The 24461-nt window shown below is 41.5% G+C and overlaps 2 protein-coding genes across 3 annotated transcripts; one reads left to right on the top strand and one right to left on the bottom strand.

Annotated features, from left to right (window-relative positions):
* The first annotated feature begins 1334 nt into the window (after positions 1-1334).
* Positions 1335-5849, top strand: fam174b (family with sequence similarity 174 member B). The gene is made up of 4 exons (XM_070971752.1): positions 1335-1465; positions 1675-1968; positions 2615-2746; positions 3412-5849. Exons 2-4 carry the CDS (start codon positions 1679-1681, stop codon positions 3413-3415), a joined length of 426 nt encoding a protein of 141 aa, XP_070827853.1. The 5' UTR covers positions 1335-1465; positions 1675-1678; the 3' UTR covers positions 3416-5849.
* Positions 5672-19820, bottom strand: st8sia2 (ST8 alpha-N-acetyl-neuraminide alpha-2,8-sialyltransferase 2). 2 transcript variants are annotated; one of them, XM_070971750.1, is made up of 6 exons: positions 19195-19820; positions 17574-17630; positions 16525-16665; positions 16176-16433; positions 12959-13252; positions 5672-8875 (listed from the first exon to the last, which is right to left on the bottom strand). In XM_070971750.1, exons 1-6 carry the CDS (start codon positions 19290-19292, stop codon positions 8563-8565), a joined length of 1161 nt encoding a protein of 386 aa, XP_070827851.1. In that variant the 5' UTR covers positions 19293-19820; the 3' UTR covers positions 5672-8562. The 2 variants fall into 2 exon arrangements, with proteins under 2 accessions (XP_070827851.1, XP_070827852.1); XM_070971751.1 differs by lacking the exon at positions 17574-17630 and having other exon boundaries at positions 19195-19814.
* Between the last annotated feature and the right edge of the window lie 4641 nt (positions 19821-24461).

Raw genomic sequence — 24461 nt, 5'->3', positions numbered from 1 at the left:
GTTTTATTAATTGAAAGATGCTCCAGATCAAAGCAGTCTCTGCTGGATTTCACCCTGTGCATGAAGGGAAATGCAGGCTCTGTTGTTATTTTGTGCTGCCATCTGGTGGGCTTTGATCAAATCAAACAGCTCTGCAGCAGAGGGCCCTCACTCCCAGCAGTAGGAGCATGGAAATAAGTGACATCAAACCAGACCATACTCAACAGGCTGTCATGTCTTTGTTTTCAGATAAAGAGAGCCCCTACAGGTTTGCACACTGTAAGAAACTGGTCTGATATATGAATGTGATGTCTAAAGTAGTTTTAAAGCCAAGCTATCATGGGCTCTTTTTGTTTTTTGACATAACTGTAATGCAGACTGCAAACAGAGAATCTATTTTGGACATAACTAATGTCAAACAGTGTGTCTGAGTGAGTGAGACAAAGACAGAGATTGACTTTGTGTTTGCCTTATGTCTTCAGATCCGCTGGCTGCTTATCAACGTCTGGTCTGGTCAAAGATTTTCCCTAGAATCTGTGGTCGTGACCCAATCGTCTGCTGTCCTTGGCAAATTGTTTTTGCTGTGTCTCATTGGTAAACAGACAAATGCTGCATTCAAGTACTGTCGGAAATTTGTCACTTTTAGCCAACCTGAAAAATGTGCAGCGCAGTTTGAAAATGTTAGAAAATGTTATGTTACCCGAGTGTTAGCTGTGATGGGTTAACTGTGTCAAACGGTAATATGGGATTGTGTTGTTATTTTGTTTAGAAGTCCAGTTAGTCCGCATATCACCTTTTTTTTTTTTTTTTTTTTTAACATTTTGTCATTGGAAATGTTTGTTTTAATGCAGAATATAATATCAGTAAATAAATGCACAAGTAAATGAACAACAGTAGTTTATTTCAATAGACGTGAGAAGGAAGAATAATGCCTTTATAAATAAATATATTTTTCAAATTTCCAAACAGATTGAGGGATAAAAGTTTTATGATAAAACCCACTATCTCAGTAAATCCAAAATCCTGGCTTTGGTCCTGCATATAAACTTTTCAATGTAATTAAATTGTAGTATATATATATATATATATATATATATATATATATATATATATATATATATATATATATATATATATATATATATATATATATATATATATATATATATATATATATATAATTCATTCTTTAACGAAGTCACCAAACATGTGCCACAAAACAAAAACTTTCGCTTGTCATTTCTTTCAAATCCATCTCCCAACATCCTTTTCTCGGTGACGGCAGGTCTGTAGGTTTTAGAAAATACGAGGGTGCCTTCAAGGCAGCACAAGCCCACATAATGCTCCTCTTCAGCACTAGGAACAGCGGGCCAGCCTGCAGAGCCCTTCCGGAGGCGGATAATCCTCATCCCCACACGCAGTCTTAATACAATCAGGAAGGAATTGCTCCAACTCACCTCAAGGAAACACGTTTTGGAAGCAAACTGTAAGTTACGAGCCAGAAGCCCGCCATTAGGAAAAGCTTGGAGGAGCGGAGAGATGGATATTTGCGTCTCACATTGTTTTTATTGTGTAAATAGCAAAATCTGACATTGAGTAATCCGATCGTCTATGATGTGACAGCTGCTGTCGCACTTCACCCAGTTTGGAGAAACTACTGAAAGAACACCCCGCTTTTGCATCTTCTTCTTCCAGCATCATGATGACATACAACCTGGTTTTAACTTTAATTATCGCGGCTCTTTGGCGGGTCAGCGGCGAACCACAAACTCTCTCTTCACCCGCGACGCAGTTAAATTCAACATCATCATCATCATCATCATCATCCATCATCAGCGAAGATGAGTTGACACACAACGTGACAGATGCTGCCGTGGGATCCCGGATTTCATCTCTAATGACGCACCTCCCAACTCTGAAAAACATTGTTATTTTCATCTGCGTGTTAACAGCTGCTCTCATCACATGCCTGGTCATCAAAGTGGTCAGGTAGGCAGCGTCATGCCTCTGTTTCTCTGCAGCTGTAAGCCCTGTGATGCAGTCACATTATGGTGTATTTAAGTCTCAGTTGGGATCCTGGTGATTGAATCGATTAGGACCGTGTGGTCAGCCTCAACGTGACGGCGGAAGCCTTCAGGAAAGGTCTGGGCCTGTTACAGGGAGCTGTAGAGAGGAGGCACCGACTGAGCGACCTGCTTTATCCAATGTGTCTGTGATCTGTCAGCCTAAATCAATGAGTTTTTAACACTTCTGATCATACCAGCATCTTTGCATGTATCGCAAAGATTTTATTTTAGCTTCACTCTTGCCATATTTCACATTGATAGATTAATCAGTGGATCATTTTAGGAGGTGAAAAACGACTATGACAAGTTCCCAGAGCCCAGTGGGGTCCCTTCAGGTTGATTTACGAACAGAAAAAAGGAGCAAATCATCAGAGAATGTGATCAATGATTAATCAGTTCTCACAATTGGTGTCATTTGGTCAATCAAATAGTCCTTTCAGCAGCCAGTTTGAGCTTTAAAGTGGTTGTAAGAACTCAAATCTCCCCACCTTAACCTCCCTCTGTCAGCCTGAATGGTGTGGTTTTATTTCTTGCTCGCCTCATGTTCGCCTCCGTGCTCTTTCACACAGATCTGGGAGACGAATCAGAAAAACACGGAAATATGACATTATAACGACACCTGCAGAGCGTGTGGAGATGGCCCCTCTTAATGAGGACAACGACGATGAGGATGACTCAACCCTCTTTGACGTCAAATACAGGTTTGGTCTTTTTTAATTACCTAAAGGGTAAGAAGTTCTTGTCATTCGAAAAACAGGGAAAACTTGTCTTTTCCTTCTGTTTCTGCTGCCTGAATAAGACTGTAGGGTTTATCTCATTGAAGTTGTACACATATCAGACTAGTTAGGCCTGTTTTACCTATGCAGTGGAGATGCTGTAGCAGTGGAGATATTGACCACTATAAAGCATGATAGGGCCATTATAATGTAGTCCATAATACGCACTTTGGCCCTTTATTTCTACAGGGATGGATCTTTACAGTATATGTCCCTACAACTGCTCCAGCTCAAGCCCTTTGTGGCTCTGTTTTGTACAGCACCACACAGGCAGAATAGCTATTTCAGAGTGCATTTAAAACTTGAGCCGCTCGCTGTTCTCCAAGAAACATGCTATTTTAAAGAAACACTGTTTTAGTTCATGCAATGTTGACATTAGGTTTCACCCTTCCGTCCTTTCTATTGTTCTTTAACACACAACCACTTCCTCAAAGGAAGATATGATGTCCTGTTTACCTGACATTCTTCACTTCCAAGTCAGGCAGGACTCTGCAGGCCAACGTGCTTCCGCCTCAGAGTGTAGATAGTTACGCCAGATAAAATTCTGTCAAGTAACTGTGAGCTCTCGCTTTTTTTTTCTTTTTTTACAGGTGAATCCCAGCATGGACATCAATATTTGATCATTCCCGTTTTGCCCAAGACAACTCAAGTGATTCTCTGTATTTTTGTGTTGCCAAGTCTGACCGAATCAGCAAATTCATATGCTGCCTGTGCATGGCTTTTATCTGTGTTTAAAGGACTGGCGCCGCATAGATATCATTGTTTGCTGCTTTAGTGACGCTTCAACCATGAGGCCCAAATAGCCTGCACAGTTCTCTGGAATATTAAATCAGGAGGCGTCATGCTGTGGCTATTCTCTGAACTCATTCAGTAACCAGGCTGTCTGTGACTTGGAGTTCAGCCGCCCATAGCAAGTCTTGTTTTTGTCGTTTCCATTTAATTTTTACACTTGAGCTGCGGTTCGTTGGGCTGACGAGGTTATACTAGGAACCACTGCCTGCTTTGAAGCAATGAGCTGCTCATATTAAAACGCAGGATTAATCACACTTCAGTCAGTTAATGCATAAAACGATGACATGAAACGAATATTGCACAGAAAATATTTTATTCAAATAAAATATTCTGCATCTATGCAGATTCTAGTGATATACAGTAATTATATTTTAAGTATACTTTCATACCAAATATATCTCTATCTACTAACCACTTTATTGTGCATATATACTGAAGGCGTTCTGCCCTAATGTACAGAGTAAGCGTGTTTTTTATTTTATTTTTTTTGTTTTTGACATTCCTGTTTTGCTGCTATCTCAGCGGGAGTTTTAATGTTTCTAAATTTGATTAAAAGCTCAGAGAATATTGCCAGGACACATTTGTGAGGTGTTTATGGGATAAATCCATTAGCTTTGAATGTGAGTGCTGTAATCTGTTGTGATCAGGTGTGTTCAGTCATGTGACAACTGCATTTAAGTAACTGCTGAAAAGCAGGTTTGAAGATGGCAGCGGTGTTGTCGCACCCACAGTGTCTTATTTTCTAAATCAAAACAATGTTATATTACCACATAATGTCTAATAACTCATTTAAAAAGATCCCCAAAGCCTGCTATCTGATACTTGAGATAGCATGTGAACGGCTTGTTCAGTGTTATGTGAAGTCTCTCCCACTATAACGTCCATTAATAGCTCACTGACTCTTGTAATGTCTAACTTGAAAAGGGCTGTTTTTTCCCCTGAGGAGTTGCTCCTAGGTGCCATGCAGATCTCGTCAACTGGATTTAATATTTTGGAAGAATTGAGCAAATTTTTTAGAAATCAGTTAAAACATGTAAGCCATTCTCCTCTAATGTGATTTTCCTTTGCTGTCAGTGTATTAAATGTATTATTTTAGATGTAGTAGCAGCTTGCAGAGGTAAAAACCGGAACCCACTGCCAGCTACTAAACCGAACTCTAACCCAGTATGTCTCCTTGAGTGAAGGCAACGCTGGCTGTGACTGCTGATGGACGTCTGACATTTGGTTGGTAGGATTTGTTGTCATTCAAGTACATGACACAATAATGAACCAAAAATCTGATTTAAAGTAAATGAACCTTCCTTGCACTCGAAATGTAATTAAAGTAACAACAATGCAGAGGAGACCTAGATTAGGTTTCTGCAGCAAATGTGAGAGTGGGTGACCTTCTGTTTTAATCCAAAGTGCACGGTGGCCTGCAGGTGCAGCTGTTTCCAAATGACCTCCACCCATAGCTGACAGAAGAAAAGAAGAGAAACGGCTGCGGGCAATCTTGTACAACCTATTGAACATTTTCTTTCCAGGAGAAAGAGCGTTGTGTATTTTCCTTTGTTTTTGACTGGATATGTTCATTGTCAATGATGTACAAGCCTGTGCGGGAGTGTGTGTGAATGTCTGACCAGGTTTTTGAATCATACATTGAATCACATGCGAATCAAACTTTCAACTATATTTTTTGATGTCATGTTCTTAATCAGACTGCTGGCTGCAGACCGTACGAACACTGTCCATGTCAGTATTGTGTCATGTTTAGTTTCAGTCTTTCACTGTGCGTGCAGGAAACTGCAGAACCAGTTTTGTGCCTCTGCAGTTCATCTCAGGCGGGTTTGTCAGCCTGGCACCGTTATCCTCTCCCATCTTGGCAACGTCTTTTATTTTATCTCAAGCTGTGAAATTGTGGAAAAAGCCTGCTCATTTAAAGATGCTAATTGTGGACTTTTATTAGTACTGAATCATCAGCTGCAGAAAGTTCCTCTTGTAAAATGAATCAAAGTCATCGTGGAAGCTATTTGCAGACTAGTTAATCACCCAAATCCCACAGTCAAAGCAAAAACGAAGTTCAGTGTTCAAACTGTTTTGGAAGTTTATTGAAAACAAGTTCCTGCTTTTTTTCTTTTTCTTTGACACAGAGATGTTACAGTGTGTGTACCCACGGCTGCTTCCTCAGTTTCCATTTGTCTGAAAACACTACTGAAATAAAATTGCTTCCTTTGAAGTGTTCAGTCGTTTTAAGGGAGAGGCTTGAAGTGTTATTTTTTTTTCCATTCTGGTCTTTTGTGTGTTTACTGTCACAGAAAAGTACATTCAGGTTGTCGCAACTGCACAATTTCAGTGTCCTTGAGTCACATTGAATATTTTAAACACAAAAAAATTGAAATCGAATGTATCAAGGCAAGACAGACATGCAAAAACGTACCCCTGTTTGTCATTAAACAGATGGAAACAGACATATAAGACAAGTAAGGTAAAACTATACAGCACAACCCTGACAGTTTCACAGCAGAGCAGAAACTATGTGTGTGCACAAAGTTTTCTAAATTCCAGATTCTGAGTTAATAAACTTAATTGTGTTGGTCATAGAATGGCTCTATTTTTGCCGAGCTCAGATGAGCTTTCACAAATAAGCCTTTCATTGCTTCAGACTGCTGACGTCTCTGGTACAACTTTCATGTTTATTCTAAAGTGAAGTGGCGGTGCAGGCCTATATGCATCCTGCCAAAACAACTCTTTTATAGATAAATCACATGACTGGAAGCGCATGAGAGGCTGCTTGTTTAGCTGCAGAGCTCCTCAAATATTTCAAATACTTCTGTCAGTTCTTATTAACAGAGGCATTTTGTTGCAGAAAAATATCCAAAATGTTTGGCAAAAAAAGCCCAGTATCAAGTTAATGAACAACTGGATTTTTACTGAGACTTTTACTGAGATGGAGCTTGGACGAACAAAATATAAACCAAATTAGCATTAAATGTATGTATTGCTTTGAGAAATCAGTCTAGTATTGGCCTTAAAATAAACACAATCTTGAGTTTCTTCCCTGAAGTCTCTCATAAAATATTGCTTTTTGCATGTTTGCATTCATATATGGGTTTCAGAAGTGAGCGGCACTATTAAACAAACACATACCTCTTCATTTTCTTTCTGTTAAGAATAACATGGATAAACCCTGAACATACTTCTGGGTGTGTGAATGGTACAATTTTAAATAGTCAAATTTATTGATAGGAGGCACAAAATACTGCTAACTTCAGTTAAATCCACAAATATCTATATCAACCTACAGTATATGAGTTCAGTACAAGCCCAAACATACAACTATACAAGTACATTATTTCAAATGAGCAAAGGCAGTCATCAGCTGTGTTACTGCACTGAAACTATAGGAATGAATTTAAAGCACATTACAGGGTTCACTTCTCACGGCGTTTGCAAGAATATCACTGATACATTCGTTAAAAATAAAAAGCAAAGCTCTTCCTGCTACCACGATGCAACTAGACCTCAACACTTCCAGTGCAGAAACAGGGCTGGTGTTCTTTGACAGAAGTTGACAAAGCGAGTTTACTGTGTGAGTCTGTGTAAACATTCTTATGTGAGCAGCTGGGACACTCCTCCTTTATCCTCACAGAAACTGAATACAGTTCAACGTGCTTCCAGTCCTTCATTTGGCTCTCAGGGGAACCGAAACGTATCACATGGCAGTTCTGGTGGACTGGACTCTTGTGAATACCTGTCTGAACACCAGCTAAGGTGCTTTATAAGAAGCTACAAAAGCATTAAAATGTTCTCCATCAGAGGAAAAAGTCTTATCACAAGTTTGAAACGTCACATGAAGTCTTTGAAAAGATCATAATCAAAAGGGTTCGTCATCATAAAAACTAGTGTTTGAGCAGGTTACCGACATTCTTTTCTTTTATCATCTGTCTCCCTGATTATTAAGTGCTTCCATCTTGTGGCCCAACCAGTGACTCACAACAGCCATTTGTTGCCTTAACAGCTCTTCATGCTGCTGACGTGCTGAGAACATTATGACACATTATTAATGGAGCCCTATCATGCCATAAACTGGGAATATTAATACATGGTGTCTCTTGAGTAATTTAGAAAAAAAGTTACAAACACTAGTTCAAAAAAGTTGGTGCTGTGCAAACCATAAATGAAACAGAGTGTGATAACTTGCTCGTCCTTTTTGACATATACTCATCTGATAGTGCAAAAGACAATATATTCAAGGCTTGACCTCATCAACTTCACTGATTTTTGTAAATATCTGCTAATTCTGAATTTGATGCAGCAACATGTTTCAAACAAGTTGGGACAGGAGCAGCTAAAGACTGAAAGATGTGGAATGCTCCAAAAACACCTGTTTGGATCATTCCACAGGTAAACAGGTTCATTGGTAACAGGTGATAGGATCATGATTGGGTATGAAAGGGGCATCCTGGAAAGGCTCAGTCGTTCAGAAGCGAGGATGGAGCGAGGTTCACCACTTTGTGAACACATGATCGTATAAAGGATGTTACTACATGGGCTCAGGAACACTTTGGAAAACTGTTGATGATAAACAGTCTGTAAATGATTGCATTCTGTTTTTATTTCTGTTTTATTCAGCATGCCAACTTTTTTGGAATTGAGGTTGTATGTGTTCTGAATCTTTAATCCATAACTTTAACCATGCCGAGAGCCTGGGTGGGCTGTGGCAGCTATAAGGGGCCGACAGATGGTCATGACAGGATCTTCAGTTACACCAGCTGGAAAAAAAGGGTCTCATCATTTTAAAGGTTGCCATAGAAATCTCAGTAAAAGGTAAAACACAGCATTGAAACAAGTCACCAAAAGGCTCCAAATAGAAAAAGGTTGTTCCACTAACTGGAAATAAGTTAATTCAAGTTTCATAAAAGTACTGTCCCAAGACATCTGTTTCCACAGTCTGCTCCTCTCCCATCCAGCTATTTGCTCTTGAGCTCCATCTGTGCCCTCCTTTCGACATCACAGGTCCCAGTGTGGAGCCGGAGCGCCCCCTGTCTGTGCAATGTGCTCAGGGTCCTGAACTCCAAAGGCATGGTGTGAGGACTCGAGCTGGAAGTGTACTCGTACTTTAGAGTGTCGTAGTAGTGGTACTTGACTGGTTTGCCCCGCGGGTCGAGTGGGAAGGGCCAGAAGCCGTAAAGGTGGATCTCCTCACAGAAGCGAGTGGCCATCGTGTACATGAGGAGGCCGGTGGTCGGACGCTTGATGTGCACATTGTTGGTTAGCCAATACCTGTTGGCAAAGACATGCACTGTGTGATTGGCTGCTTCACTGACTCCTTTTACTGTCTCCTATACTACAAATACAGCATAACATGTTCGAGGTCTCCAGAGCTTTTTTCTTATGTCATTGGCTAACACCTTTCTCCCTCTGGGTTTTGATATTAAGCCGGATATTCAGCATGCTGTCGCACGGAGAGTGGAGCTGAATCCTAAAAAGTCACACAAGTAAACATTTAGTGTTTGCTGAATATGTTTACTCTGTTGCAGACCACCAAATTGCCCCCTCAAGAGCTGTCTGCTCACAGATAATCAATGAATGACCTTTTCTTTTCTTCTGCTCGCTCAGTGGATGAAGTGCAAAACTCGCCCTCTTAACAAGCCATTTACTGCAACAGTCTGAAATCTTATTTTTTAACTCGTGCTGAAGCAGTCGGTCAATTAATTGATCGCCAATTTTGATAGGAAAAATCGAACATTTAAGTCATTTATCAAGAAATATTTTCTGATTCCAGCCTCTCAAATGTGAAGATTTCCTGCTTTTCTCTGTTTCATGTCATCGTAAAATAAATCTCTTTGGATTTTGCACTGCCGATGAGACAAAATAAGCAATCAGAAGAAATGTTTCACTCTTTTCTGACTTTTCTTTTTGCAGCCTCTTTTCCTAACATAGTAAAACAAGATAATTCCACACGTCCAATTCAAAACAAACTCGTTCAAAAAACCTTGAGTCTAGTTCCATTTCCTTGCTGCCATCTGTGCAGGAAACAATCATTTCTATTTGTCTAGCTTCAAGACAAAGACGCTCCTGAAATAATGTGTGAAAAATGGATCTCATCACATTGGCAGAGCTTTTAGTGCACGACTTATCTTTCTTAATGGCTGAATGTATGATTAAATGACTTGTTGCGTGTTTGCTGAGCACATATGTCCTTCCACTGCAGCAGACTTTTAACACAGCACAGCACACAGTCGCACACAATGGCATTCTTCAGGTGACCTAGGAGCTCATATAACGGCGAGATGCCGCACGCTGCCCTCAGCAGCAGCTTCAGGGGCAGCTGGTCAGATGTTCACTTGCCCAAACTTCAGTTTCCTTTCCACTTGTCCACTTCTCCAGCCTCGAGGCTATGGCTGCCTCCTCCGGCTGTGCACTCCGTGGTGAGTGTGGAAGGTCATGTCGAGATGCAGAAGTTGTACTATTTAAAGCAGCTCATGCACCATGAAGGGCAAACAGTGGGCAGGTTTACAGTCAGCAGGTGATGAGCATTTTAACAAGCAGAAAAGGAAGGTGGTCTAATTACCGGCGAAACGGTCTGGTGTGGCATTTGGGTGGAGGAATTATGAGCGAATCCTTTGTCCTCTACTGCACCTGATGGAGATTTAAGGATCAGCCTTACTGAGAAAAGGACACGTTCAGGGGGATCATTTATCAGACCCAACTATAAAAAGGACAAAGGCGTATGTTTTATCTCCAGGAAAATTTCAGGCTAATTATTTTCTCTTGTAAAACACTGATCTTACAGACGATTAACCGCATGGCCCAGTTCTACCTCTTTGCAATACAGAGTGTTTGTTGGGGCATAGAAAATGGCATAATTTGGTCACTGACCAGTGGTGGCTGTTACGCTTTGAGCAACGCAGGAAAGATCCGGAACAGAGCCTCGTTGTGATGACAGTGAGGCAAGGACAGCAGAAAAATTTGCAGAGAGAGAGAGATTTTTTAAAAGCCTGAAGGCAGCAGAGGCTGGATCTGACAAAAAGCATTCCTCAAAAAAGATCCTTGGCCAGCTCTATGATAAATCAACAAATAATAAGGATTAACAAAATATAGAAGTCCTGTTATACAACAGCTTAACAGCATTGCTTATCATCTGCGCTATTCCCGAGCAACTGCACCAGCCTGTCCACAACAGTATCTAAATAGCACAATCTGCAGCTAACAAATACTTTGTCCATAACTGAATCATGCAGCAAATTGATCTCCTCGCAAATGAATGTTTTCCTTCATTTTCATAGCTCGACATTTTGCGAAATGCACTTAGTCGCTTTCTTGCAGAGCGTTAGATGAGAAGATCAATATGACGAAGAGCAGTTTATCCATCTGCTCCGCACTTACACACAGCGTCTCTGCTGGTTGCCTGGTAACCTCACCATGAAGACAAGACACTGGGAAGTCACTGCTGTTGATCACCGAGAAATAGTCAAAGCATGTGACTCCCGGTAAAAGTACAAACTATTCTTTTTAGACAGGTCAGATTCTTGGCTCAAAAGTCAGTCCACCACTTTGGTCCAACAATGACTGGATGAGACTTTTCATCATCATGAGGCTGACGTTTGTGTTCCTGCGTGAAATAGGTGGTACAGACATGCATGTCCCCTTCAGAATGAACCCATGTTAATTTGTCCAGTACTTTGGTTTGGAAGCAAATACCTGCAAAACTATGTAAAGTGATGGAATCCCACCAGCCATGACCCCAAATCAGCATGTATGGTGCAATCGAACACGACATGAGAAAAGTGACTTTGGTGAAACAGGTGAACTGTGCCAGATTTATTTAATATGCCAACCATCCTCCCATGATCAGCTTTTAACCTGTTAGTCCAGACATATATGTGTGTTTTGCCGAAATATTCCCTCGTTTGTGAATGTAGAATACATCATTATTGCTAAGAGATAAATGATCAGTTGTTTGGCAAGATCATGAATATTGAATGTCCAACAGCTAAAAAGCTGTCATGTATCCTGAGGAACAATCACTGCTGTGAAATCATGGTCCGAGCAGTAGGCGCTGACAACATCTGTGAGGATTTCAGGACACACTCTTTTGCAGCAGATGTGATCAATGAAGAGGTCCATTGTCTGCAGTTGTTTCTTTGATGCACTGATCAAAGCCAAGTTGTTTCATAGCTTGGTTCACTTAATATCTTAGAGTGACTGGGAATGACTGAACCTTGGATTCAGTGAACCACCACTCAAAATAAATGTTACCCCCCCATATTTCTGGCGCCCTAGCTTAGAACACAACTATCTTTGAACTCAGCTGTCATTTTGATCTCAACTACAGATCTGTCAAGTTTTGTGGCTGCATCTTGCACAGCTGTGAAGCTACTGCGCTGACAACAGACAGACAGAGTGGTAGTTCCTGCGACAATAGGTGCCTCCAGCACCACATTTTGCCCTGATGATTGACACACACACACACACAAACACACACACACACACACACACACACACACACACACACACACACACACACACACACACACACACACACACACACACACACACACACACACACACACACTCGCAAAGTGAACAATTTCCCTGCCACACTGTTACAGCTGGTAATAACATTCCCATCAGCCTCAGTTGTACTTTGGTGCATTAGCAACTGTGAGCATGCTAACACACTAAACTAAAATAATGAATGCGCAAACGATACCTGATAAACATCAGGATGTTAGCAGTTATCATTAGCATTTAGCTCAAAGCACTGTGCCTCAGTACAGCCTCACAAAGCTGCTGGCATGATTGCAGACTGTTGCCACATTTCTGATTGTGTGTGGATTAAACACAGATATAATGTGATATAGTGGGCCTTGGAGGTGTTAGTGGGTATATTTTTGAAGTTTGAAGAGGGCGGGACTAGGTTCCCCCCTCTTGCAGTATGGCTCCTGCTTCTTATTAGCCACACAAGCAGGAGGCTACTATTGATCTTCCCATCTGACTCTTTGCAAGAAAGCAAATAAGGACATTTCCCAAAATGTCTGCCAGAGAGAGACAAAGACATCAATGATTGATCCCAGCACCCAAATCAAACATAAAATAGACTGTTAAAATAGACAGAGTCAAACACACAAAGCCAAATTTCACACTTGATCAAGATAGATTCAGCGTGACGACTTGAGGTGCGCCCTGAGTGAGGAGAGAGCAAAGCGCTGGCCCTGGTTATCAGCTTTAATGCGCTGTTTAAAAATAGCCACCTGGGTTGCAGATCAGAGTATGCCAACCCCTTCATTATGCTGCTCACAGGTGTTCTTATGAGACGCAGCACACCAGGAGCAGCAGCTGTGAGCCTGAGCTGCATCTTACCCTCTGACAGCGTGGAGAAGCCGCAGTGAGGGGAAGGCGGTGCGGACGTCCACAGTGTGCAGCAGGATGAGCCGAAGGGCCCACTCCACGCGCTCCTCTCCCCCCTTGGCCATGAAGGCCGGGATCCACAGCACGCTGCCGCTGAGGCTTCGAAGCCGCTGCAAGAAGCGATCCCTCCACTCTTCGCTGACCAGGTCCTGGAAGGCCCGCTGCACCACCGAAGGGTTCATGGTCACCAAGTTGGTTCTCCACCCCACGTCCCGATAGTATTCCTCCACCGGCGCCAGGTTACACCTCAGGGCAAACAAATGTGAAATGATTTCCTAAATAGAAAGATCTTTTGTTCTGAACCTCTCTTCCATTCCATTTTTTTTTACATTGCTTTACATTGAGGCAAATTGTGATTGGTTATATTGAGCTACATAGATAAACTTGAATACACATACACATCTGCAAACAAAGCAAATGTTAAGCATTTAGTGTAAGACCAACACGGTTTGACACCAGCTTGGTGTAAACATTACAAGAACAAATTCTCTGAAGGGGAGACAGACAACACAAGCTTTCCTCTCCCTTTTTAGACAGTTAAAGCTTTGACATCCCACACACCACGTCACATTTTTTTTTAACAAGCACGCTGTGGAGAGCACAGCCCAAAGTATCTTGGAATGTTAATGATTTAATTGAACAATATTTGAGAGGAAACTTCAATCCTAAAGGATTTCGAAAGACTTTAATGTAAAGGCAGCAAGCAGAGCCTGTTCCTCATTTGTTTTGCTAAAATGTATGTATAGATGGAGACAAATTAAGGGGATCACTGAAACAAATCAGTGGAGAAATATTCATGCAAATGCTCCAATACAGAACATAAGAATCACATTCAGTTCATATGCTGTGGCCTTCACAGTCTCAGACTCAGAGTGGAGCTTAAATGAAAGCCAAAGCTAAATGTACACGTTACAATGACAGCTCATTATCCTCATGTCCTTGAATATTAACGTCAGACATACAGGACCACCAGTTTTCCACCTTGAAACCGAGTAACATTTCAGGGATAGAGGCTGGTGCGGCTGTGTTGTGATTGAAAGTCATAAAGGGTCACATCTCTCTGATGAAAGACGCTTTCAGCAAGCAAACCAATCACAAGCCTCCACTGACGACATATTTGAATCCGCCACTTCTTTATGGTTAATAGATCGTGAAAAAAACAAGACTTGTCGCACAAACTTGTTGAAGATTAAATACAACACAAGAGCACTGGGAATTGCCCCTATCTTCTTCTTCTGTTGAGTTTCATGGCGGTTAGCATTCATACCGCTGGACATCTGCTGGACTGTCCCTCGCCCCATCTGTTCCAGTATTGTCATGACGTGTATGAAAAGGAGCAAGATGGAAATGTTCCTGAATGTACTTACATGTGTGAATAGTGAGAATTAATTGTGGTAAATCCAAGTAATTTACCTGAAACTGTTTTTGAAAGAGGTTTAAGACACTTTTATTCTGCTTTTTCCTTTCATTTCTCACTCGTCTGTCTTTGTCCTCAAGCTACTCGAACCATTTTCCCTGCAGAAATGTGCACCAGCAGTGAAACAGAGCAGAAACACAAGTGAAATTCAGCAGAAGAGCAGAGGATGGCATTTCGTTAATTGATGTTAACCTCTGCCTCAAAATAAATGCCAGAAAACACATAATTACCTTCACAGTGAAGCATCTCTATTCTCTAAAAGAAAGTGTGCGGCAGAAACACACACACACACACACACACACACACACACACACACACACACACACACACACACACACACACACACACACAGGAGTGCTTGTTCATAATAACTTCGCATGCTCTAATTTACCCATTGATATGCTTGTCGCCGTGCAGTGAAAACCACGTATCTCCAAAACATCAGCTTTTCAGATAATTCGAGGAGGTTTTTTGTTCAGTGTAAGAAAAGGTAAAGGAGAATGAATTCTTTGGTTTATTTGAAACCTTCTGAATCACTAAATTTACGGATGCATGTGTTCTTTTATAGCTGAATGATTGCTGTCATAACAGCTAATGCGCCTGCTTTAGTGGGTTCAAAGAACACATGAAAAACATGGCGTCAAAAATGTATTTTTGAAACACCAAATGATTCCATTAAGTTATCATAAACTGATAAGTTGTACTCCAAACCTGTCAACCTATTACGTGGAAAGCAAGCGTAGGACAGGGGACTATATTTAGCTGAGACATTATCTCTCTATCCGATACGTGAATGCCAGAGCAAATTCCTCAGCTTCTCAAAATGCCACAACGCCTGTTGTCTGCCTTCAGCCGACCATTACCGCCATGCCCGGGCATTATTGTCATGCTGCTGGAGTCTAGAAATCATGACCTCTTCCTCATCAGTATAACATCGCAGCACTTATAAAACACAAGATACGCAGACAGCAGAATCAATTGAACTGAAAAAAAAGGGACATAAAAAGGATTTCCAGGCTCAATCAGCTCAATGAGGTGCTACCAGACAGCTACTTCCTGCTCCATTTATACAGCATTAACGTCATTGATTCATGAGAGCATGTTTCTCACTGCAGATTGTGTTTTGTTAGATTATTCCTCACTGTCCACAGCATCCCAACCAGAGTACTCCTCTTTTTGGCATCTTCTATGATAATATAACCCCAGACTGATTTATTTTCCTCCAGTGACAAGTCTGAATAGTGATAAATAACCCGCTCCGTGACTCCTTTGCTTACACCCAAACACGAGACAGAGGCAGCTGATGGCTTCACAAACAGAATTCTCCGGTAAATGAGAGCAGGGCCCCTGAGAGTGTCAGTGTTTCTCTGACAAGCACAATGTGTTTCTGCCTGCTGCAAATGCTTTTCAAAACGTCAGTTTCATGTATAATCATGCATTTAATTGCTCTCCGTCTGGCAGTTTGTTTTCAACTTTAAATCATTTAAAAAGCTTTGACAGCTTTTTCAAAAGTGCAATTAATATATTTCCAGCTGCGTGAGCACTGACTCTTAAACCCGAATTAAAACTGAGAGCTCCAGAAAGTGAATGAATTATACTCTCAGCAAAGTGAGATAAACCTAACGCTGAAACTAATGTGCTAATCAATTTCAATAACGGTCCACTTTTACTTGCATGTTTCATGATTGATTTCAAGTGGAAGACTTCCAGCTCTGAAATCACTTTCGGCGTTTGTGTGGAACAAAATAATACCTGATAACAAAGTCGTGAGAGTCAATCTCGGGTCCACAGCTGCTGTTCAGCAGGATGCCAGAGTTTCCCACAATAGCACAGCGCCTGTGATGTTGGTTCTTCATGGGGGACACAGTTGGCAGAAGACGGTAGAGATTCTCTGAGATGTTTGTGGTGCTGTGGCGATCAAAAACATAGTGGATGATATCTCCCGGCTTCAGCGTGCCCTTCAGAATGGAGATGTCTCGCTCGGGATCAAGAAACCTCAGAATATTCTTCCTGTGGAAAAGAGAAAGTGTAGTTATTATGGAAGACTCTGCTTAGACGAGTGTGAAAATGCTGAGATAATTGTGGAGGGTGATGAGTCTGCCTGATGAGGTTGGAGAGGGTCTTGTTGAAGGTCCAGTTGTTTGAGGAGAACTTGGCAGTGTTATTGTAGTTCTGACTGAGACGATTTGTATCTTTGCTCAATCTTGTCAAAGCAGTCGGATCCATGTGTACCGCAGCCTTTCTAAATGGGAACAGAGAGGCCTGTTATTGACACACGGTGTTCATCTTTTAAGTACTGATCAATAAGAAACAAAGGCTTTGTTATTCGGTCCCTCTTTTTTTTCTCAATTAAATGTTTTCTCTGAAGGTCAGCCAAGTCGCCTGAATAAAATGTTGGCATTCTATGTTTCTGCAAACCATCCATACGTTAAATTAACATTTCATATACATAATATAGAAATTCTTATGAAAGGTAACAAAGAGATTTAGCTCAGATTAAAGGGACAATCTCTTCCTTACCCTAACCAAGTGGTTTTTGTGCCAAAACCTAACCAGACCTTAAACACAACATCAGGGATAGTGATTTAATAACAAAACATGTCATATTATAACACTCACGTAGGCCATTGTCTGCATAAACAGCATGTCTGACACTTTAAATACATTACTTTTGTACCTTTAATTAAGGACAATTAAGCAGAATGCAGTATTTTTACATAGAGGTACTGCTGCTTTCACTTAAGGATCTGAATACAATCCTGCAAAACTGTGCATACAAACAAAACTGACTTCCCCTGACGTGGCTTGAATGAGGCTCAGAATAATCTCAACGCAATAAAATGACATTATTTGACAAACAGCATTTTATTTGAAATTTAATTCAGCTTTATCCTGACGGCAGAAGTTTTTTGTCATAACATAGATACCAGCAGATTGATGGGTATTTATAGCAGCTGCCTCCTTTCTGAAAAAAGTAATGAGACACTCGCTGCGAATGAGTCACTGCGTTCAAGACTGCTAAGGAGTTAAATGACCAATGTCAGCTGAAGCTATGGAAAGACCAGCGAGCTCTGGAGGTGTACAGCTATATGTATCTACGCTTGTGTGTGTGTGTGTGTGTTTGTGTGTGTAGATAATTGGATTTCAGACCTTTGTGGTTTAGGGATGAGCCTGTGCAAGCTTGTCTTCTTTGAATGTCCATTATTTCTAGAAAAAAAAGAAGATTTAGATTGAATCACAGGCTGTACAGCTTGAAGTCTTGGCTGATAATGGACGGAAGCTTTGAATCCTTCCTGCAATCATATCATGTAACAATAATGCACCCAGTGTATTGAACAGCCGGCATACTGTACGTCTGTCTTTTAAGACAAAATGAAGGTGAAAAGCACATCAAGGTATTTTTAGAGCAATCCACTGTGGGCCCATTTGCTGATGTAATGAGCAGAAATGTGGCCTTAATGGAGCCCCATTATACTGAAAGGAGGTTTTCTTTACACAGTTGGTGTTGAATACGCCAGCTGAGATGCATTTACAGTAAACACCCTTTATGTGCATTCAGATTTTTAAGCACCAGTCTGTTTCACAATCATGACCTTGGTCACATCTGATAAAATCATGACAAGCAGGCAGCAGCTGTGTGAACGACAGAGTTGGAAACTGAATCAGGTGAGTGCTGCTCTGACACACAGGTGGGCCGCTTGCACTCATTTTACAATCCTGGTGGCTTTAAATATATAATTGTATTAAGCTGCATTTATGCACAAGTGGAATTGGTTCTGGTTCTTCTCCCACGGCGAATCACACACCAATATGACCTCATTACGACGTGAGCCACAGCCGGGTAATTGCATTCAAAACAGAATGTTCTTGCTGAAGGGGAAATGCGAAAATCCAAAAGCTTCACAGAGAAAACAAAAGTGGTTTCTGCTATTCAGGTAACACAGCATCTTTATAGCTGAGATGATCGTGATGAGAACGAGAGGAGAGGAGAGGAGAGGAGAGGAGAGGAGAGGAGAGGAGAGGAGAGGAGGATGCACTGCTGAGGTCTGCTTGCTTTCCAACGTGAGACAAGTATTTTCAGGCTAAATTAGAGATGTATTTTCTTGCAGGCCAAATGCACGTGGGGCAGTGTGTGTGTGTGTGTGTGTGTGTGTGTGTGTGTGTGTGTGTGTGTGTGTGTGTGTGTGTGTGTGTGTGTGTGTGTGTGTGTGTGTGTGAGACTTGGAAGATTTCTGCTGCACTGCTCAACATTTCAAAGTGTGAAAATGAAGAAGAAAAGAAAGGAAAGCCTCTTTTGTTTCCAATCTGTTGCCCCCTTTCCCTCTCTCTCTCTCTCTCTCTCTCTCACACACACACACACACACACACACACACACACACACACACACACACACACACACACACACACACACACACACTCCTCTCTCTCTTGTAGTGTAAACGTATCCTATCCCTCATGCAGCCTGCTGCAAGACAAATAGCCTAATCCTTGGAGACCCGGGCAGGCTGCTGTCGGAGCAGCTGCTGCTGCTGCACCCAAGTGTTACAAAGGCAGAAACAAAGCACACACACTCCACCTTCAACTCCAAACTTCCATTCAATTCAAATAAACTCATTTATTTCACACATTTATTTCACCCACTACCACTTCACACATCCAGTGCTGAGAGGAAAGCCTGGAGGAACAAACCTGCTGGACAAGAAAACAATGGATCACGCGCGCACACGCACACGCACGCCATGCATGGATAAACCACGGTGGGCTACTTACGCAGTTTCTTCCTCCACTTCTGCAATATCATCTATTATCAGAACCACAGCCAGCAGCGTAACAAAGCCGAACAACAGCGTGCGGAGCACAAGCGGCATGGCTGAGGGAGGGGGGCAGGCAGGCTGCAGCCGGGAGTCCCTCCTTTCTCCAAACACTGGATTATATTAACCTTCTTGTGTTTTCCATTTAGAAATCCAGAATCCGCTCAGTCATCTCTCGCATTGTTCTTATCGCCGGACGCGAGCTGCGGTCCCGTCTCTCCCCCCTCAGATGAGGAGGATGATGGTGATTGCCTTGTATCTGTTTCCCGACGGGGCGACGCTGCCGCCGCCTCCACTGTTACCTCTATTCCCCAGTCAAACTTTGAAAGCGTGCACCTCCAGCGCCTGCCACGGGAGCAGCGAGATGGAGACCACATGCAGCCTTAAAGGCGCAGGGGCACCGCTGTCCAGCTCTGCCTGCACTCACTTTGATCTCACCCTCCAGGTGATGCTGGCTCGCGGAGAGGTGTAGGTGTAGGTGGAGGACCGCAGTGAGCCAGGCAGGTGTGCGAGGCAGGTTTGCGCCAAGCACGAGGCTCCGAGCGCAGAACGCGCAGTGTGAGACAGTGCTGGTGCGTTGGTCTTGTAGCCTACATTTCAAAAATAAAGGTCAAGGCTTCAGTGAGGGAGAATCAGTAGATCAGACACCCACTGAAGGTAATGGGGACATCCTTTTATAGCTCTGGCCACCAGTGGCAGAAGGTAAGGAAGTACAGCAAGTATACATACGTTTCTGATTTGCATTTTATGCTTCAACACCACTAATTTCAGAGAGAAAATACAGTATTTTTCACTGCACTACATTTATCTGTAGTTACTTTTCTGATTAACATTTTATTTTAAGATCACGCAATCAAGATGAAACGCTTGTGAAATGCGTGTGACCCCACTTAGAGTCCATTGTCATTTGCCACCATGTAGAAATACTGGTACAGGGGGATTAACTTTAACTACGCTGTTGGACATCTTAACCTGTAGTAATACATTATAATTTATTAACTATTTTACTAGCTAATAATATGAAAGTAACTACAGTTGTACTTAAGTAGCATCCTTCAGTAAATGTACTTAAAGTAGTTACATCTCACACTATATGTCAGCTCCAGCAAAGACTGCCTCAACCTCATCAATCATCTCACGAGCCCTCAGTTTATCTTATGATCCTTCAGAGGGGGTTCAATGCAAAGGTTTGGAACAAATGACCATGACTCTTAATGAAGCAGCTCCACACTGACCAGCTACAATGGTAAAATGCTGCTTATGCATTAATGCCTCAGTGTTAACAGTCCAAAAATGCCAGGTAGAAGTCACAAGGTCCACTTTTCTGCACTACTGCAATACTTTAAGTACATTTTGCAGAATATACTTTTGTACTTTTACTTTTAAATGCTGGACTTTCACTTGTAACGCAGTATGTTTACATTTTTCCTTAGTGAAGGATCTAAATACATCTTAATCCTGCAGCTCCAAACCACGTGAATGAGGCTTAGTGTTTTTGGAGAAGTAGTTGGGAGGAAGGCTGAGCTGAAAGTCGCATGAGTACATGTTTTTGTAATATGTTTCTTTGATTTTGGGAGTGAGATATTCCCTCTAAGTAGGAAATGCTGGACATAGCTCTCATTTCCCCCCAAAAATGTTTCTGAAGCTGCCCACATCTATCATTTCTTCTGCATTGCTCAGGGAATTTCAGTTCTTTTTTTTTTCTCTACAAAATGGCGAGACTGCTGATGCTGGGAAGAGAAATGCATCAGACCATATATCTTTGTATTACTGTGACTACCACTAGCTCTGCTGTGTCTTTGATTATATATTTTTGAAAGCTTAAGTTTATCCTGAAAAAGCTGGCTTTGCTCTTTCTTTCCTCTCCTGCTTAAGTGTTTGCTACACCTCCAGCACATAAATGTTAATGTTGGAGCTGCAGCGAAGACCCCATTTCACTTGCAGCAACGATTTACATTAGAGTTCGCAAATTGCTGCTTAATTAACTCGTGATTAAGTATTGAGTAAACATATGTTAACACTTTAATTACCTATAAGTTACAAATGTTTGTGCGCAGTATCCATTTTAATTATAACAGCTACATTAACTTCACTGGAAGCTATCAGTGTCACTAAGCGCAGTATGTGAGAGCACTGCAGTCTCATTTTGGTGGCTGATGTGTCAGTACGCTACTTCATAAATAACTACAAGTGAAAATGAATGCATGTAAAATCCACACTGTATACTGTTATTAAAGTGACTACAGATTGTATTACATCTTTGTGCATCATCCTCATCATCATCCTTCAGCACTTCAGGACTTTCCTTGAGTCCTTCTCATCCAATCATGATCTACAAACATGTCCAGTCTTGCTTTTCAGACGTTGCAGCTGCCTAAAATAAATCGCATCAAAGTGTATTTTTATTATCTTTTTGCTCATCGCAGGATAGCTGACCTCAAGCATTGACCACCAAGCATTAATTAGTCAGAGCAAATGTAAAGTGTGTGTTTTCAAATTTGATGCATATATTATCTACACAATTGTGTGTCATAGACATGGATAAAGGGCTTATTTACATGAAGTGAAAAGTGCAGCTGGAGCCTTGAGAGTGAGCATAATGACAAGACCCTGGTGATCATATCTAACTCAATCTAATGCTGATTCCCTGTTTAAACTGTCTGCATTTAGATCACTTCAGTGACACTATATTGTAGAATCTCCCATGCATCCCTCTGGCCTGCTGCAGTTTGTGATCTTGTTGTGAAAAACCAAGCATGAAAATCGAAATGTCAGCCGGCTGAACTCAGCCACTCCGCAAGATTAATCTTCACTGAAAACTACACAGTATATCCCTCAACAATATGAAAAAGACATAAATCAAAGCTCTCCACTGAGGATTTACTGCTCTATGTTTCCGACCACAGTTGTGGTGTAACAGCTTGTCTCGCTAAAGCACCCATTAGGCTAATTGACGCCTCTTGATTAAAAGAGAAAACTCTTTGCCTGCAGCAGCTTCTATTTCAAGGTTGGTTGTTGGCTCTTTCTGTGTTTCCACTTTCAACGAGGACACTTTGGCCGAGAGTCGCAGTTGCGTTTTGTGCGTCTTTGATGTGATGAGCATCAGGAGTGAGGTGTCTATCAGAGACTGTTGTTAACTGAGGCAGATGCTGCTGATACTGTTGTCATACATGAGCTTTTTTGTCTCGTCTTGAAGTGTCGCTGTGCTATTAATAGACTTTACAACCACACTCACGCAGAAACACTCTCTACACACACGTCTAATGTTTCAAAGCATAACACGTTTTCATGGAAGGCTGCTTCAGTGCATGAGCCAAACATGAACACTTTGAATAAAGTTCTAATTTATTATTTATTGTTTACATGGTGTCAGTTATTTATCTCATCCCAGTGAGGTCTACGATTTAATGAAACTGTGATTCATTCCAGTCCAGCAGACTGTGTTTTGTTGCATTGGATAAAGATAACAAGGAAACGGTGCCTTGATAATTGTCTCCTTTCGTGGGAGCTTTGCACTAAAAACAAAAAGCCTAGTTTTGGCTCAGTTGTTTAGAAATGCAGAGTGACTTCAGCTTTGTTACGGTACAAAGTCAGAATTTAAAATTTCAAGCACAAGTGTCTCTGATCAGTCTTCAAATGTGTAAAAGCAACATGCCTACACACACCAAACCAAGCCCCCTCAGGTCAGGCATTAATATGCTGTGTGCAGGTGTGACAACTTCTCCTGTGAAATATTTTGGGAATGCGATTGTTGGCTACAAAGAAGTGACATCTCGTATTTCATGCTGTTCGCTTCAATTCAAAGTATCGCTCACATACACTGTGGCCAAAATGTCAGTATGTCAGTGTAGAGGTTGATCAGGTGGTGCCTGCTCATCCCACTGTGGTGTCAGGTATGTCAGCAAAAAGGCAAGAACAATCTAGCGAGCGCCCGCACACTGAATAGACGCTCCCAAAATGATGATTTATTGAGCACAATCACAAAGTTTTGACATTTTCATCAGGAAATGTAGTGGCTGGAAGTACAAAAAGGAATCTGCTTTCAATCTGCTGTTCATGGCTTTTATTTTTGCCTGAAAAAGGTCATCACTCTTACAAAATGCCACAACATTTGTCTGTGTCTCGGCTGCTTTTCACGGTGTGTTTATGGAATGAAAATGTATTCATGTCGTTATGGTTCAAAACACTTTGGTGACACCGGTGAGGATGAATTCCACATGAGGACAGCTGCAAGCTATCATCTTCAGAATATATCAAGAATGAAAGGATGATTTGATTTTTAGGTGGAGGCTCAACTGCTGGTGCGGTGTTTCTACAGCTCTCTCTAAAAGGTCAAGCAGACGACTGATTCAGGACACTAAGACCAAGAGAGAAGACCACATCAGTCCAGTTCTCAGTCTTCCTGCGTGTCAAAGACTTGACTTTGGTTTATTAAGCCCTGAATGGTTTTAGGCCAAAATGCATTTCTGATGTGCTGCTTCAAGATTCAATGAATTCATTTCGGTGTATTCATTCAGTTTGTGCTGCACTTACAACATTCTCCCTTTTTATTCAATTATGGCTTATTCTTATTTTCTCTTTTATCATACTAATCCTGTTTATTTTTTCTATATATATATATTTATAAATCCTATTGATGTGTCTTTTTATATGGCCTCATTTCTCAAGTAAAGCACTTTGCATTAACACATAAGCTTGCCTTGTCTTTTGTCCTTCCCTCAGCCGTTTGCTGTCTGAACCAGACATCAGTATACATCAATGCCATTTACCATCCTGACTATGGATGCTGATGAAAGCTCTGCAGCATTTTAAAAGACAATAAAAGTCTGAGTATCTGCTTGAAAAACATGACAAACCAGGGATCTTTGTTTTGCTTACTTACCTGCTTGATTTACTTGAGAATACGCTCAGTAAATTCTTTCACACGGCATTGTATTTTACAGCTTCTCAAACTCTCAGTGGCTCCTTTATGAATAGGGACTGAATGCTAAAATCCAAAAAGGTAAACTAGCAGCTTTAAATCCGCTGTGCGGATGAAAATAAGAGAACTCTCTGTGCTTGTGTGGTCCATTAATTTCTCGGCTCAATACTTCACATCTTAGTGAGCGAGCACTTAGCGCAATATTGAGGGTACAGGATGAGCTGTGAATAGACAGCCACAGTCCAAAACTCATGCTGTTCCCTTTATGGTGCTTCAACGCTTGTTCAAAGTTAAAGAGAGTACAT

This window comes from Chaetodon trifascialis, chromosome 10 (assembly GCF_039877785.1).
Source record: "Chaetodon trifascialis isolate fChaTrf1 chromosome 10, fChaTrf1.hap1, whole genome shotgun sequence".
Taxonomy (NCBI): Eukaryota; Metazoa; Chordata; class Actinopteri; order Chaetodontiformes; family Chaetodontidae; genus Chaetodon; species Chaetodon trifascialis.
Note: the sequence above shows the minus strand (reverse complement) of the source record. Positions and strands in the feature narration are given on the sequence as shown.